At 36.8% G+C, this 18,753-nt stretch overlaps 1 protein-coding gene across 1 annotated transcript; it reads right to left on the bottom strand.

The window, feature by feature from the left end:
• Positions 1 to 9,188: 9,188 nt before the first annotated feature.
• Positions 9,189 to 16,881, bottom strand: LOC117341150 (mucin-2-like). Its single transcript, XM_033902993.1, has 2 exons — positions 15,333 to 16,881; positions 9,189 to 9,746 (listed from the first exon to the last, which is right to left on the bottom strand). Exons 1-2 carry the CDS (start codon positions 16,471 to 16,473, stop codon positions 9,412 to 9,414), a joined length of 1,476 nt encoding a protein of 491 aa, XP_033758884.1. The 5' UTR covers positions 16,474 to 16,881; the 3' UTR covers positions 9,189 to 9,411.
• Positions 16,882 to 18,753: the final 1,872 nt, after the last annotated feature.

The following is an 18,753-nucleotide window of genomic DNA, read 5'->3' as shown; positions in this document are numbered from 1 at the left end:
GCCTGGGGCCTTAGTCGGATACGTCAGTCTCCTCCCTCAACTTTTGGCCGAAAGTAAAGCCAGTAGCACAACGAAAGGGTATTACCAGGGATTCGTACGTTGGAAGGACTGGGCCTTGAAAAAAGGGTTATCTGAGGTGGAGTGTTTTCCGGCTAGGGCCATCCATGTTGCTCTCTATCTCGCGTGTTTAGTCCAGCATAGTGCGACGTCAAGCCCGGTTATGCAAGCCTATTATAGTTTAAAATGGGCGCATTCTATCATTGGGAGGGATTCTCCCACTGATTCATTATTAGTGAGGAACATTCTCGAGGGAGCAAAGAGGCGTTTGTCTACACCGAGGAATAGGAAGGACCCTATTACTCCAGAACTGTTAGAATCTATGTATTCTGCGAATTACAGTGACAAAGATTTATTTTCGCAGCGTACAATTTGTGGTTGTTTGATAGCCTATGCAGGTTTTTTACGCGTATCAGAATTACTTAGCATACGTATGTGCGACATTGAATTTTCTGAAAATCATATGACTATTTCAATTCGTCAGAGCAAGACTGATATTTATAGGGACGGTGACCATGTTGTAATAGCTAGGACGTATACTAAGTTATGTCCGGTATCCAATCTGGAGAGGTACAGTTGAGTGTAGACTAAAGGTTACACCCAAGTGCACTCCGAGTGCACTCCGTTTGGACTTGGAGTGCACTCCGTTTGGACTCCAGGTAAACTTGGAGTGCACTCCAAGTGGACTCCGAGTTTACCTGGAGTCCTATAAGACACCATGTCTGCCCCGGGTCTATAATCAGACTATATCATATATAAATATTAATACTTTGATGCTTTCAACAAATTTATTATAAATAAATAGATTTTTACAAATTACTTTTGTTCTGTTCACATTACTATTTACATTTGTTTATAGTCTACTAGGAATATTTATTTTATTGTTAATACATGGTAATAATGCCTACATGTTAAATCTATATTTATTAAGATCCATAAAATACAGTTATACAATTTATGCTATAATCAGGTTTTTATGACAGTTAATTGCTTATTATTTCATATTTTATTAAAATGTAATTAAACTGTATTTCATTTTATTAAGGAAGTCAAAAATTATTTCAATTAGAATATTTATTTCTGTACACATATCATGACTTTAAAGGAAGTTTAGATAATGTATCTATATTATTTTATTGATTATTCAAAATATTGAAAGTTTACAGTATTTAATGACTTATGTGTTTTTTTTAATAAGACATTCTCTGCATGAAAGGAAAATATAACTACAGATATGTACTCAGTTCAGGCAAGTAATTATAAAATAAACATAATCAATATAGTTTACATAGGTTTACATTTTTAAATGTATTGTTAAAAAGTATACATTTACAACTGTAAATATTCACGAGCATTACCTGGTTAAAATAATGTTCTGACATAATGTACACACAAGTATTTAGTTCTGTACTACCCATAATAAATGACAGTATCTGTTATAATTGCTATTATTATTGGCCATGCATGACTGACTCTGGCCTGACACACCCGAGAACTGTGCCAGGTGAGTTTTAGTAGCCAGCTACAGGTACTGTCCTGGGTTCACAGAAATACCTATGTCCATCTTTTGTTGTTGTATGGCTTCAAATGATGAAGCTGTGCAAAGCTGGGTGTGTAGCCTCAGGCCATCAAAACAGTAAGATTATCTCCTGACCTGAAGGAAAGGATTGTAGCTCTCCATCTGAGAGGCCTTAATCAGACCAAAATTATAAACGAAATACCGATATAATTAAGGTGGAAATGTCAAAATAAGCTGTAAAACCATTAACAAACTGGTAAACAGGTTTTAGAAGACCAACTTTATTGAAATGAAGTTATTCTATACCGAAATTAGAAAGTAAAAATAAGCTGTTTCTTATAACATTGTAACCTGTCTAAACTGTAAGTCATTGAGACTAAACGTATTGGCCGATTTATGCAGGTGTCCGGTATGTAGAGGTGAAATGTTGAATGATACAAGTTCAGAAAAAAATAATGTAAATCAAATTAAGAAATGACGCAGTTCTTATCTTGTTATATTTAAAAATATAAAGACATTGCTTTAAAAAAATATTTGTAAAGAAAGAGATTAAAGTAAAAAAAAAAATCAGTATAATTCCCAATGGTATAATAAATGTAAATTCACTATTTCCCAAAACCAACCTATAGCCGTATACCCGTAATTAGAACACATTGTTCTCGTCGAGGAAATGGGATCATAATAGGAAACAGGAAACTGCCTGAGGTACAATTTGCCCCGTGGCAGTTAGACACTGGCAACCTATGTACCATTTACCTGGAAAACTTACCCGTTTCCAACTACATCGTTTTCTATTCCTATGCAGTCAATATCTATCATCGATGTGTCACTCATACATGTCACAGATACAGGTCATGAATGTACAATGGTTGTTCAAGACAATTATAAAATCATAAAGTTAAATGTTTAAACTTTAAAAAAAAATTCATAAGGTAAGCTGCAGTGTATGGAATGTTTGATAAGTATTTACTTATAACTCAAACATGGAAATCATATTAATCTATGGTGATTTACATTATAATTGACTTCTAATACTCTATACATACTTACATTATAATATTAAAGACACAAAGTAATAGTACCAGTTTGAAATAAAATATCTTTTGTTATGTTTTTTTTATATATATGATAATGACTTATAACTGTTGTTGTAATAGTATTTTAATAGTAATGAACAATCATATCATTTCAAAAGTGTCAGATATAGACAGTCACAAGTCTGTACCTATATTCTATATGAACTTGGTATATAGGTTAGCCCGAGTTTCCTCTGGCCCTGACACCATATACACCAGATATGGTGTCAGGGCCAGAGGAAACTCAGGCTAGGTAAAGGTAAGGTGTGATGACCAGTTTCCATCTAACAATTAAGGGGGTCTTTATCTAGTTAGATGACTGTGTACACCTGTCCTGATCTTCACACCTTATAAGGTCAACTTGGAGGAAGGGGTCATTATTGGGGTCAGTGTACAAGTCTGTCTTTTCTCCACACCCCTGTAATCACGCTTGATATACAGGTAAATATTGATTCTGGAAGTGGGGAGTGGGGATGGGGGGGGGGGGGGGGGGGATTGTATCTTACATAACAGTTAAAAGAACTCCATGTATGACCTGGATTTAATAAAATGGAAATGTAAGTCTGATGTTAAACTCTAAACAAAACTAGACATTGGATCCAGAATATGCTATCAAGGTGATAAAACACAAGCTTTCTTTTGTATTGTATGTTAAGTAATATATATACTGTTGGAAGTAAAGTATTTGAAATATTAAAAACAGTAGTACTTTGAGTACAAGATAGTTCCAGTACACATTCAGACTCTACATTTTGAGAGACCACAAACAACTTGCCAAATACATTTCTGTTTATTCCCAATATCTATTCATTTATGGCGTGGCTTGTTAAAATTCTTCAAATCAAAGGAATGCTGTCATATATTTTTCAACAAAGTGCCATATCTATTCAGTCACTTATACAGGGTTTTCTAATAAAAAAAAAATCAATTATATTAGATGCATTGTTTGTTAACCAAGTAAAAATGAACCAACAAAATTATATGGTATATACAAAGATAAAACAGTAACACATATCTTATTGTTACATGTTTTAGGAGTCTTAATTGTATATGAGTATACGTCTATATATAAACATTATGTGTATATGTACTTGGTTACAGGTACATGTGATACATGTGGACCAAGGTAGAATTGGGGCCTGATAGGACTCCAGGTAAACTTGGAGTGCACTCGGAGTGCACTCCAAGTTTACCTGGAGTCCAAACGGAGTGCACTCCAAGTCCAAACGGAGTGCACTCGGAGTGCACTTTGTGTAACCTTTAGTCTACACTCAACTGTATATTGATATCGCGGGGTTAATACTTGGTTCAGATCGCTATGTTTTTCGATCTATTACTAAGACCAGCAATGGTTTTATTTTGCGCGACGAGAACAAACCTCTGTCATACACGCGGAATCGCGAGTTATTTATTCAAGTGTTCTCTCCTTTCGTATCTGATATCAGTAAATATGGTTTACACAGTTTACGGTCCGGCGGAGCAACAAGCGCGGCTAATTTAAAAGTGGCAGACAGAATATTTAAGAGGCACGGCAGATGGAAATCGGAGAATGCGAAAGACTGTTACGTAAAGGATTCCCTTGAGGAGAGATTGTTAGTTTCCAGGAATTTAGGTATATGACAATATACTGTTCCCGTTCTTTGGTATTCAGTACGCGGGTCGGTCGCCCCGTTTGCAATTTATTTAAGTGTTTGTGTGTTTTCTGGCATTAGGCACGAACGGAGATTGTAGGAGAAATGTAATTTCTTTCGTTTGACTAGGCGGAATAAGAACGAAATTAATTTCTCCTATAGTAGAGCGGGCCGCTAGGTGGCGCTATATGCTACCTGCGAAGCACGTGCGTGTTCGCGGTTGTGTCATTCAGGCGACGACCTTTTAGGCGTATACACGGTCAGCTTTCGTTAAAATTTTCGATACAAATTTTGTTTTGTTGTTAAATCTGCTTTTATTGCAGAAAGGTTTATTGGATTAACACACAACGTCGCGGGCGTGACAGTTCGCGACTGTCTTCAGAAATACATTTTTGTGTATATACACAATATAGGTAGTGTACATACATTGCCTACCGACAGTCGGTGCGATGTTCAGTGCTTTCATGGCCATCGTATTTTTTGTAGGGGTATTTTGATGGAAATAATATAACTTGTTTTGGCTGTGTACATCGTTAGTGTAAAAGATTGCATTGTGAAATGTATGTATTTCATGGTAATTAATAAACTAGTACGCGGGTCGGTCGCCCCGTTTGCAATTTATTTAAGTGTTTGTGTGTTTTCTTGCATTAGGCACGAACGGAGATTGTAGGAGAATACATATGCATGTCTCCTGACCGACCATGACAACGTTACACATCACGGGCGATATGACGTTTGAATGCCGACATGTGGTATACGACTGGGAACCATAGTTGTCACAGAAAGACTGTTCAGTGCTTTACTCAGAGACCTGGCTTTACTGAATGAACTTCATACACTTAGTAGAGAACCAGGGTTAGTACTAAGCATTCTGAATTAGTTTAAGAGAACATCGACGTGTTATCCTTAAGAAAAGTTTGATAGAGTTAAAACTAAAAACCATTGAAAACCACGTGACCATTAACCATCCAATCAGTATACAGATAACCATACCAAAGAACGTACAGCTCTAATAACGTGGTAGTCTAGCAGAATGGTGAAATAATTGTGGGATTTTCAGTAAAAGCATGAAACTTAGCATGATTGTAAGCGGTAATATACTGATTGATTTTTGATATGGGGCCAATGAAATAAATCAAAGATGGCCGCCAAATCCAAGATGGCCGCCGTTTTTCATCAATCTGTAAGATATTGCTGATTGCATCTTCGTTATGTATGGTATATGTCTAAAAAAATTGCATAATAAATGTTTGTACATATTGTTACTTATTGAAGTAGATTTTGTATTATGGTCGAACTGATAAAAAATAGTTCTTAATTGAAAAGCTACATGAGCTAATCCGCGACCTTGGGGCTGTGTTCACAAATTCACTTTTGGAGCTGTGTTCACAAATTCAAATATTATATTTTGAAATATCTTGATATCCTGACAAATCTCATAGAAATGCTGTTAATCTCCAGTGATTAACATCACGCGCCATGCTCTTGGGACGAGGTCACGTGTCATGTATATTACGGTTTTACGTCGTATTCTATTTTTGGACCAATCTGAAAACATAGTCGACAGCCATTATCGATAAATCTCAAATTTTATATATAAGTTCCCCTTGTTTGAAAAGTACTGGAGGGATGTTTCTTAATTTACACAGATTGGTTAGAGGAAGGGAAAAATAGAGAGCAGATCAATCTGACATGGGACCTATACAGATCATTCAATGGTGGGCGCCATGATCCCTGTGGGATTTCTTGTTTACCGTCCTATCAACAGCTAAGGTCATTTAAGGACGGTCTCACGTGCGTACGATATGCATGTGTGTGGTAAGTGCGTATGTGTTTTGGGAGGCTGCAGTATCTTTGAGTGAAGTCTCCTTGTGATAGGCCCGAACATTTGCCGATTTATAGAGCTAGCTTACCGAAGCATACTGCCGAAGACACCTAGCAGGACACCCCATCCTGTCACATCATACTGGTTATGATTTGAAATTTCTTATAAGGCAGGTAAGCATAATGAGGTAGCTGACGACCATATACTTCAGTTGAGTCTAAAACTACTAAGGTGAACTAGTTCCCCATGCAGAAGTGCCATCTCTAGGTTCACAAATGGAGTCTAAACTTTCAACAATGAGCGTTCGTCCATGTGGGGAATACTGGTTTCTGTCCCTGGCTGAGACATATCCGTTTTTAAAAATGGTACTTGCTACTCCTGCTTATCGCTCAGCACTTTGGGAGTAGGAAGACTGGTTTGCCCGTTGTCAGTATGTGACCGGCCGGGGTGTCCTGATGTCCTGATTGGTGTCTTCGGCAGTATACTTCAGTACGTAGCACTATAACACCGCCTTAATTCCAAAAGATGGTCACTCTAAAGACGCTAAAACGCATGTCAATCAACTCATAGATCATTGGTAAGTCCAAATGCTTTCTCTACATCTCGGGATAACCAGCAGTCTACATCTCGGGATAACCAGCAGTCTTATCCAATTCAACGAATTATTAAGTATAGGATGCGTAATGGTATCAAAGAAGTTTGTGTGAAATAGCCTGGTTATTCTGTTAGTTCCTGGGAACCGGTAGAAAACCTTCCAGGAATGGTTCGTGAATTTCATATCCCTAAAACGCAAACAGGGAAAGCCGGTAAAAGGGTTAACATACAACACTGACGTGTCACATAGCAATAAAACATTCACCTGGAAAATGGATTCATAGATATATTTTACCGCTATTATTATTTATTTTTATTTTTCCTTCTACATTTCCTTCTAAAGCTGACTGGATGCTAAGATTTAAATGGATTAATATTTGTTTATTGCTCGTGATAGTGATCACATCTCATATCGGCTAAACCTATCTTGTATTTCTGCTTGTTCTTGGGCATCTTTAGTCTTCCTTCTGTATGGAGCTTCCAAAATTACATCTTGGACAAGAATACTGGTTCCACACGTTTGAAGTTCCGTTCCGATATACACCTCTCAGGAAATCTTTAGCGTAGAAACCAGGAATGCCAGCCTGCAAATGTTGTATTGAAAACATTGGACGCTGGTACAATGAATGGCTAATATTCTTTCATAATTCCCAAACACCTTTAAGTTTGGTTATAGAAGATCAAAACGAGGCTTTGGACTTTACTGACGAGATCTCGAAATCATTGTTCGGAAAGGCAACCTCAAGCGCTACTTATAACTTCAAACATCACATGTAAACTTTGAACCATTATTATACTTGTCAAAGCCATCACCCAAAAAGCTCATCAGTTAAAAGTCATTTGTATCCACTTTAATGAACGGTTTGACAATGTAATGAAAACTGTGCATGACGAATCTGTAACATTAGCTAAATAATTCTCTAGTGTCATGGATGGTATGAAATAAATCAATTCCTGTAGATTTAGAAAAAAACATTTAGAACATATACAACTAGCAATTCGTGCTTTTGCTAAAGGCAATTATCTCCATTTATTTCATCACTTCCGGTAATTAAATATACACTCAAGCAAATTCAAACTTCAAGATATTATATCCTGCAAAAAACATCATTCATTTTGACCCTTTACATTATTACTCTTGCTGATTTTTTTATGCTAGGCACATTTCTAATTTGTACACTATGTTAAAAATCCAATCTCATCGTTTGTTCAACCTTTGTCACTATACAAGATGTACTCGTATCCAGTACCAATCAGAGTCACATCAACTCATGCCAAACATTGGACAGCCCCGATTATTTTGTGCATACAAGTGACAATCAATATTTTCAGTTCTTTTAAATCATTATTCAACACCAGCTGGAATTGTTTAAAATGCAGTGCGTTTATAGCTTTACCCATGTCGATGTTTATTTTTACATAACCAAGATATAATAATTATACCTTTTCCAATTGTATATACAAGTTGACAATGTGATATTACAATTTTTACATTTTTTTTTCTTGTGCATTATATCTCTTTATTACAAATGTTATTATTGATATTTATGAAGCACGTACCTTTAACCTTTGGGGACAAAGATTTCGTCGAACCAGGAAGATATATCATACTGATATTTTACATTTTTTTATTAACTACATAAAAACATAAACTGGACATATATTTTTCGAGGCCACTCACAGTTGAATTTAATAGTCTGTATAGATTATCCCAGAAAATATCCCTTCACGGTAAATTCTGGCACCCGAGTAAGTTCACCAGTTCAGCCACGCCCTTCAAGCTGAGACCTCAATAAATGAACATCAAACTTAGCAGGCTGACTCGATTACACACGTACATACCACCAATGCCACCCATCACAAATACCATATGCTATATTCCTACACACGTACATACCACCAATGCCACCCATCACAAATACCATATGCTATATTCCTACACACGTACATACCACCAATGCCACCCATCACAACTACCATATGCTATATTCCTACACACGTACATACCACCAATGCCACCCATCACAACTACCATATGCTATATTCCTACACACGTACATACCACCAATGCCACCCATCACAAATACCATATGCTATATTCCTACAAGTGGCCTATAGGGACCACAGAACCAAATCAAAAATAGATTGTGGGTTTTCCCCGTTTGGGCAGAAGATTTAATAGGAAGGTGAATGCATCGGGGCCTACTGATTGGATATTTAGGTGAGAAGTTTCCAAAGTTTTAATATGTGGGTTGGGCAATACATTTAGATGTAAAATATATAGAAAAAAAGTTATTTTTTTGCTAGCCTGTTTTTGTCAGGGGGAGTTAAGTGTGTATTTTGTTGTAAATTTAGATGATTTTTTTTTGTGCTGAATTCAATACAAGATGGTGGCCCCCATATAAAAAAAGTTCAAATTGGTAGATTTTTTTATCATTCTATTTAGAGGTTTCCGAGATGACATACTTCAAAATTATGGCTACTGGACCAGTGTTGAAAACTCCATTTAAGCAGTACAGTGGTAAACGTTAACATTACCGTCTATGGGAAACCATTTGGTTCCGTGGTCCCTAACATCGTAAGGAACCCGATAGAGGTATATGAATACAATATAATGTATTTATCTGTACAATTTACAGAAGATGTGAAAAGTGCATTCCATAATGCAAATTCACGGTTGAAATCTAAATGGTTGTTTTTCTTAGCCCCTTAAACATGTCGATAAGACGTGTTTCTGATATTCACACACGTTTGGAGGCATCCACGTAAAAATAATGGTAAATCAAAAAGGAGGATCAACGCCGAAAACACGCCGTAAACAGTTACACCCATAAAGCCAATCACAGCCGCGGAAGGTCTGTCGTCGACGGCACTCGTCTTCCTTCGTCTCGTGGATGACAGTTGGGTTTTGTTCACCGCCAGCTGTCGTTTTAATAACGCAATCTTCTGCTTTAGGATCTGTACACGCTCCATCTCGGTGAGGTGCGTGTCAATCTTAAACGTGCAGGTGTAGCTACAGGACACACTCGAGCCGATGTATTCACCTAGATAAACAAAAACATTTGTAAGATAAAAAAACATTTGTAAGATAAACAAAAACATTTGTAAGATAAACAAAAACATTTGGAAGATAAAAAAAAACATTTGGCTATATGTTATATATTTTCAATATAATATTTTGAACAAGTTACAAAGCAATTCGGAAAAAAAATCGGTCGGGGGTCGTTCCTGTCAAGCGCATCAGTGACTGACTATTCAGATGGTCGGAGAGACAAGGTTTGGAGATGATTCTGAAGACATCGAGATGTTTCTGGAGAAAGCGAACTTAAAACACCAAATCAAAGACAATCAAAGTACTGGAAGTACTGTAAACGAACATTATTGTTTAATGCAAAATCAGTAATCTTCTAAGTTTAAAGTTGATAAATTTACTGATATTGGTTTAGGAATTAATTGCAAATAATTTGAAATGTTTGCAGCTGTTCTGATATGATTGAACACATGCATGTTTCTGTAAGGTACTAATTGAAATTGGAAGTTTGTTGATCTATCTTGGATGGATGAAAATAAAATATGTCTTCTTTCTTTCGGGAAGGCATCATCAGTTATAATACAGCCAGGACTCTGTGACCTTATTGATGCCAACTTCTAATATGCACTAAATTTAGGCTAGTTCCATCGTTAGTTTAGCATATTTCAACTTAATATGATGAAACACACATAAAGAACTACTGAAAACCAAAACCAGAGCTGTTAATCAAGGCCCGCATTAGGAATGTATCCTATTGAAACTGTACTCAAGCAGGTATGGTACTTCAAAACAAAAAACTTGACTCCTTTTGTTCAGGAATCATTTGATGTTAATAAATCTTTATATGAGAAGATATACTTCTGGTATAATTACAGTATTGTACACAATGTGATAAAGAATAACAACCATATAAAGACTATCTTCATCAAATAATTCAGCAAACAGGAAAAGAAAACTTCAAGCTTCATTTTCAACTTCAAAGCTGATAAAGGTTACAGTCCATTCGATGGGATGACACATTCCCTATTTATTGTCCCTTTCCGATGTTGATCATCCAATCATAGTGAACCACACAGTTCAGCAATGTAATTGCACAAATCACATCCTTTATGTGGAGAGAACTTTTTATGGGGTGTGATAAGATTCTATAACTGTTTGCAAATTTGTGAATCATTCCCTATCTATATCTATATATATACCGTACGTGTATATATTTACACATATCAAAATTGGAATGACACAGGAGATTTGCAAGTTTAAGTTCACCATCAGTCATGGGAGGTTTATGTAAAATGTTGTATTTACCGGGGTAATTAGTAATTTTGATAATATATTTATGAAGCTCTATTCTGTACTTTCTACCAGTGCAGCACTGCTTAGAGAATGGACACAATTATATGTTCTCCAATGTCAAAATTAATCATATGTAAAATATTAGGGGTTTATTTGACCGAGACGTATTTAAAATTTTTGTAATCATTCGCCATTCGAGGCCTGATTACCGTCATAGTTGAATTACCAAAATGGACCTGAAATCAATATTTTTAAAAGAGAATGATCAGTGACTTGAATATTTCATAAAAATAATTTAATACATCGTTTATTAACTTCATTCAGATCTTCAGACACCACATAATTTGTGAAGTCATATATAGAAATATATTTATTATGAACCATTTTGTTATTGATTTATAGTTCATACAAGTAAGCACTAGATGTAAGCAGTAAGTATATGTACCGCTATCTACTGGCATGACTTTGAGTACAGTAGACTACACTCGCTTTGTGGATATTGACAGGATAACATATATTTACATACTAATTCAATTTTAGAATTGTAACTGAAATCTTGTAACAGCATGGCACAAATAGTCATATGAACATTTGTTGTATATTGAAAAAATACTTAAGGTAAATATTAACTCATTTGCTTGACTTCAATTTTCAGTTTATCAATTCATTGATTACTCCGTGTTTGAAGTATGGTGTAGTGAGAATTTCAAGTCTTGATCATGACTTGATGAAAATTCTAAATTAACAAATTATTAAAATGATTTTGTTTGAAAAATAACACAAGTTCCACAGCAATATTATATAGAGTATCAATCACAATATATCAGAAGTTATAAAACTACAGATAACAATTAACGGCTGAATATCAAATTAAGTGAATATCACAAGTATTTTTGCATTTGTTTTTTAGATAATCCGGATTTCCGTCTTTAAAAAAATTACCTAGTAGACGTAGTGCATAGTAAACGTAGCCATGTAACAGCTGATTTTAATCAGATTGACTTAACATGAACTTAACACCGTCTCAGTAGTTCGTCACAATCGAAAATTTGGTCGTGAATTCAGTATTTTGCAAATTATTTCAAATAACTTCCAGGTAAATGAAAAAAAAATTCTCGTAAAAATATCGATTTTGGGTCCACTATCGGCCATTTTGGTAATACAACTCTAACGACAATCGGGCCGCGATTCGCAAATGAATAATTAATTTAAAATTCGGTCAAATAAACCTCTAATATTTTATATATGATACAATTAGGCATTGAAGAACATATATATTGGTCAATCCTCTGAAAATAATGCCAATTTATATTATAATTAAGCCCCATTTTTCTTCGTTTTGGTATTTCCAAGTCCGCTTCACGTGTGGTCCGTTTCAGTAAATATTCTCGTCTTTGCCGAAATAAAAACAAGCTATATAATTGTTCATTTTAAACATGACAACTGCCAACCACACGTATCCAACAAGAGATCCCAGAGGGATCTTGGCGCCCACCATTGAATGATCTTCATAGGTTCCATGTCAGATTGATCTTTTCTCTACTTTTCCCTTCATTTTACTAATCTGTGCAAATTGAGACATCCCTCCAGTACTTTTCAAACAAGGGAATCCTAGCTATATAAGAAATTTGAGATTTAACGATAATGGCTGTTTGTTTGTTTTCAGGACAGACTGGTCCAAAAATGCAATACAAGGAACCAAGGGGAACCTACTTATGAAATTTGAGAAAGATCCATTCAGCACTTCAGAAATAGAGATAACAAACTTCAATTGTCAAAATCCAAGATGGCGGTCTGTCGGCCATATTGTTTTCCAATTGATCTCAAAATGCAATTAGCATAACGAGGCACCAAGGGGAACCTCCATATGAAATTTGAGAAAGATCCATTCAGTGCTTTCTCAGAAATAGCGATAACAAACTTCAATTGTCAAAATCCAAGATGGCTGCCTGTCGGCCATGTTGTTTTCTGATTGGTCTCAAAACGCAATATGCATAACTAGGCACCAAGGGAAACCTACATAAGAAATTTGAGAAAGATCCATTCAGTACTTTCTCAGAAATAGTGATAACAAACTTAAATTGTCAAATCCAAGATGGCTGCCTGTCGGCCATGTTGTTTTCAGATTGGTCTCAAAACACAACATGCATAACTAGGCACCAAGGGAAACTTACATATGCAATTTGAGAAAGATCCATTCAGTACATTCTCAGAAATAGCGATAACAAACTTCAATTGTCAAAATCCAAGATGGCTGCCTGTCGGCCATGTTGTTTTCGGATTGGTCTCAAAACGCAATATGCATAACTAGGCACCAAGGGAAACCTATATATGAAATTTCAGAAAGATCCTTTCAGTTCTTTCTCATAAATAGTGATAACAAACTTCAATTGTCAAAATCCAAGATGGCTGCCTGTCGGCCATGTTGTTTTCCGATTGGTCTCAAATCGCAATATGCATAACTAGGCACCAAGGGGAACCTACATATGAAATGTCAGAAAGATCCCTTCAGTACTTTCTCAGAAATAGCGATAACAAACTTCAATTGTCAAAATCCAAGATGGCTGCCTGTCGGCCATGTTGTTTTCCGATTGGTCTCAAATCGCAATATGCATAACTAGGCACCAAGGGGAACCTACATATGAAATTTGAGAAAGATCCCTTCAGCACTTTCTGAGAAAGAGCGATAACAAAAATTGTTTACGGACGGAGGGACGGAGGGACGGACGGAGGGAGGGACGGACAGACCACGGACCACGGACGCAGGGCGATTTGAACAGCCCACCATCTGATGATGTGGGCTAAAAATGTTATTGTTGATATCATCTGAATATTGCCGTAAGAAATCTGTCACTTCGATTGTAAACCCCCTGCCAAAGTCGTGGAAGAATCGACCAATCAAATTGGTTTAACTTTTGATTTCCGTAATCTTGCAGTTACCTCCCTTACAACAGTAAATATGTTCCAAGTATCGCCTGCAACAAGCAATCCCGTGCACATAAAAAGATATTATCATTTGTATTTGATTTATTGGTCATTTTCGTCAAAGGAAATTGGTATATGGAAATCGATGACAACGTTAACGCTATGATCAGTCACCCTGACCACAAATGCCACCTAATTGTAAGTCTATACATATGTACAGTTCTTTCTCGCAAACACCGTTAACACGTACAGTAACCTATAGTATGATACAATGTATCGTCTCGTATGCCGTTATTGATATATTCCTTTCTCTAAATTATAGAAATACACACCTAGTTGATAATGATGTAACATTCTAGAATATACATATTACACATTTAAGTAAATCGCGGACATATTTGCAGACCTATGCTATAATGTCAGCCGTTTTGGAATGAACACGGAAGAGCAAAACTTTCTAAACATCCGGAGACGAATGCGCCTGCGCAATAGTTGTTTACATAAATATATTGACCTGGAGTTATTCGCAAAGTTCAGGTTCATTTAGTCTTAACATTTCGCTAGCGTTATGCATTTCTCAAATCGTATGCATCTTCAAAACATCTACTGAATATATTTCCACATTTTCGGTAAAACTACTATATAAAACGAAGATGTTTTTGCAGGTAAATTATTTGAAGCGTAAGGCAATGGGGGCAGCCATATTTCATTGGAACAGACAGTAGATGGCGTATTGGTGAATGTGGTTACCAAATATGGTCATATTTCTCAGTCCAGTTCTTGATTGCAATAACCGAACATTAATGTTCGTTTAAAAAGCTTGGTTATGACCTCTCAAGGCACGCAAATTATAATCTAACTTTGCCATCAAGGTTAAAGACGAATCAGCCGAAGCAGTAGCCACACATTTCCTCAAGACTCAAAGAAAGAGTTACACTGAATGCCAGTCATTCAAGAAAAAGCATGAGCTTTAGAAGCCTATGACATCGTGTCAAGGCGATACTCAGTCTAGATATCCTAGTACACTGAAAAGTGGTAACCGCCTTCGAGAGGCTGGAATTCTCAGAGATAATGATATTGTTAATTACAGGGGAGACTTAAAGAACGTGGAAGTCAACGGTATGCTATTCATATTTCTTTTTTTCAGAATATACACATGTACTTTTCAAGTCAATGTTGTAAGGGATGTAATACATTGAATTTTGACTTTCCTTTCTATTAATTTTGACGAGTCAAAAAAGGAGAGACAGGTGTTACGAGTTTCATTCACTTTGTACATTTCTCTCTCTTGTCTCCATGAAACCCGTTCTCATATAACCCTTGCTGTTATGACATCAAACTCCATAACGATTTTTATCTTTTTTTACCAAATATTACATACCTTTTCGCTGAACGACAGACAGCAGCACATCTACTGATGCTGTAACCGATTTGGCGGTAGTTAGTGTTGTGCGAGTTTCGGTAGTGTCGGTTGCCGTTGTACTAGTGGCTGCTGTTGATGTCGTAGTTTTATTGGTGGTTCTGGGATTATTGTGGGTTGCGATGTGGCCTGTTGCCGTTGTAGTCTCGAGATATCCATTTGTAGGTTTGGACAATTTGATAGTGGTTGGCGCTGTGGTAGTTGTTGACACTCCATTGGTAGTTTGAGAAGTGGTTGCTGTCGGCTGTGTTATTGTAGTAAGCGACGAAGTGGTGGGTGGTGTCAAGGCCATTGACTGTGTTGTGGAGGACGGCGATTTCGTGACGTATGACGCTGTGGTAGTAATGACCGTTTTAGTGTTGGCTTGCGTTGCGGTGTTGGATAGAGCCGTGGTTGTTGTTGGCGAAGGGCTAGTTGGAGAGGTGGTGGTAGATCGGGTTGTCGTTGTCTGTGAAGTAGTGGCTTGTATTGTGGTTGTAGATTGTGCCGTGATGGCTGGCATTGTGGTACTTGTGGATTTTGTGGTGGGAGACGTTGTATTGGTTCCACGTGCTGTAGAGGGAGTAGTTAGGATTTCAGTTGTTAGAGGAGTAGGGATGGCGGATGTTGACGAAGCTGAAGTTAAGTTTTCAGTAGGTGAATGAGTTTGGGTTACGGTTGTTGGCGCCGGGGTTAAGGCTGTCGTGATCGTAGTTGGGTTTTCAGTTGTTGAATGAGTTGGTAGGGGGATTGTTGGCGCAGAGGTGGAAGTTGTCGTGGTAGTAGTTGAATAAGCTGGAGTAGGGGTTGCTGGCTCAGGGGTTGAAGTCGTCGTGGTAGTAGTCGGGTTTTCAGTAGTTGAATGAGTTGGGAAGTTGGTTGTAAGTGCAGAGGTGACAGCTGCCGTGGTAGTAGTTGGGTTTTCAGTAGTGGAACGAGTTGGGGTCTGGGTTGTAAGTGCAGAGGTGACAGCTGCCGTGGTAGAAGTTGGATTTTCAGTAGTTGAACGAGTTGGGGTCTGGGTTGTTGGTTCAGATGTTGAGGATGTCATGGTAGTAGTTGGGTTTTCAGTAGTTGAATGAGTTGGGGTCTGGGTTGTTAGCGCAGAGGTGAAAGATGTCATGGTAGTTGTTGGAACTTCCACTGTAGATATAGTCTTAGTTGCAGCGCAATGTTGGTAGCTCTGACACTGAAATAAGCAGTTTGTCTTTATTCATTTTAATGAGTTTCCGACAAGGATTGTATAAATGAAACGAAGATAAAACGTTTATAGACATGGTCATAATCAATATTCTTCGTATAGCATTAATGACTGAGCGGCATCACGGATTGCAGGATGTGCTTCTAAGGAAATATTCCCTTTTTCTTAGCTCTATTCGCGTAAAGACACTTAGCTCTATTCATGTTAAACAGGTCCTTGAGCTACGTTATTTTCAGTTTTTGCTATTCATTTTGTGCCAATACCCGATACACAAACATAGACATTTTTAGTAATTCCAGCAAAGTTAAGTTTGATGAACAATTGGAACCAATATATGTGAAAATTCAGACAAACATCCAACACTCCATTGCCATTGTATCATATCTAGACCTAATCATATACACCAAAAATGGCTAGGTGTCGCCCCTAGACTGAACGAATATACCAAACTGGTAGTTTGTGGGGTGTATACTTATGGACAGATTTTCAATATACCCAAAACACAAACGCCGTGTGACAGCCTTAGCTCATGATCATGGTTACTTCTAATCGGTGAACTAAAAGTAAAATTTATTCAATTTAACTGTGAAATATATCAGCTTTTCAACAAAAACGGTAACAGCTAATCAGCTTTGAAACCAAACTGAGAAAATATGAAACGATCTACTTACTTTGATTGTAACCAAATTCCTTGGGTGTTGAGATGGTTGTATCTGAGTTACTTTGAGTCCGACGTGCGGGTCATCCTCAAAAGTGAAAACATTAATACCTCTACCTTTTATTTTCATGAAGTGATCTGTCCTTATCAATGCAATTTGTAAGGCATCACTAAAATTAAGTGATGCCCTTGCGTAAAAAGCATTAGTTATGAGGTAGCTTGGTGTAGGATCAAAACACATCAGTTGGACACTTGTACTACGACCTGACACTATGATGACGTCGCACGAACAGTTGATGTAGAAATACCTTGCTCTTTTGTCGATGTAGGTAAGCTTATATTGGATGTTGTTATCAGGATATTTAATGGTCACATTTGAAGTTATGTCGGGAAAAGGCATGGTAAAAGGTTGAATTCTGTAAGTATCCATGCATTTATCGTTAGAAATAGTAAGCGGCTTTCCTGTTCTGATGGAGAATGAACCAGTAGTATCTCTAATGTCAAAAGAATAGCTGCTGTTGTAAGAACCAGTACACATGTCCTTGGCCTTTAATTTCGTCTTACAGACTCCAAAATAGTCATCACCTGCAATATAATATCTACAATGTACCATTTATTGCATTGCCACCCAATGTCACCCAATGACACCTCAAATCATTTATACTGAACTTATCTATCCAGTAAGATCAAATAACCTCGTTTAAATGAGGATAATTTTTGCTGAACTTGAGGTATGAATCTCTTCGTGTTCATTTTTTAAAAACATTCGCATTGTATATTTAGATCATTAAGATAAAAAAAGGGTACTGAAATAGTTTGTCTAGCGACATCAAACTCTATAGAGTATATTGATATCTTTCAAACAGCTAAGCAGGTAGTGCATTAGGATCGACGGAACTGAGTTTCTATATGGGGGACTCGAAAGTTGTTAAATGTGCGTTTTCGTTTTGGCAAGAATGCACGTACACAATTTTTTTTACTTAGATAATTTGAAGCTGGAAGCTGTTTTCGTCCAATTTTGTTGTTTTTTCAATCACGCGTACGTTTTTAGATCTGTAATACACGACATAGTGCTACCTGACTGAGGCACACTACAGAAGACACCCAGTCGTACGCCCGACACGGTCACATTATACCGTCAAGGGCGAACTTAACTGACAAAAGGGCTGAAATAAGGCACTATTAGTGTAACACACTATATGATTAATCATATCCATATGTTTTACATTTTGTAGTCAAATATTTCGTTTATTGATGTTTCATCTTATGGCCAAACGACCTTTACAGTGTTGATGTGCCGTTAATGATAAATTCAAAATTCGCGCTATTTTAATAATCAATCGACTTTTAAGTATGTTAATGGTTGTAACAAAGGATACCATAATGTAAAATGCATCCCGATGTTTTGACATAGTGTTTACCTACCTTTCGTAAATACGACGGTCAAATACACACAGAGGAAGATCCAGCAGACCATTTCTATAATATATCAAAGATATGATCATGGTTATTTTATGAAAAACCTAATCTAATTAAAATCTAGA

The sequence above is a fragment of the Pecten maximus genome, chromosome 13 (genome assembly GCF_902652985.1).
Source record: "Pecten maximus chromosome 13, xPecMax1.1, whole genome shotgun sequence".
Lineage (NCBI taxonomy): Eukaryota > Metazoa > Mollusca > Bivalvia > Pectinida > Pectinidae > Pecten > Pecten maximus.
The sequence above is the reverse complement of the archived record's forward strand: the minus strand, read 5'-3'. Positions and strand labels throughout refer to the sequence as shown.

Excerpts from the sequence above, each read along its gene's own strand:
- LOC117341150 (XM_033902993.1), bottom strand. The coding sequence starts at position 16,473 with ATGACATCTTTCACCTCTGCGCTAACAACCCAGACCCCAACTCATTCA. Across the intron at positions 9,747-15,332 it reads GTCTGTCGTTCAGCGAAAAG|GTGAATACATCGGCTCGAGT; the intron begins GTATGTAATATT and ends TTGTTTATCTAG.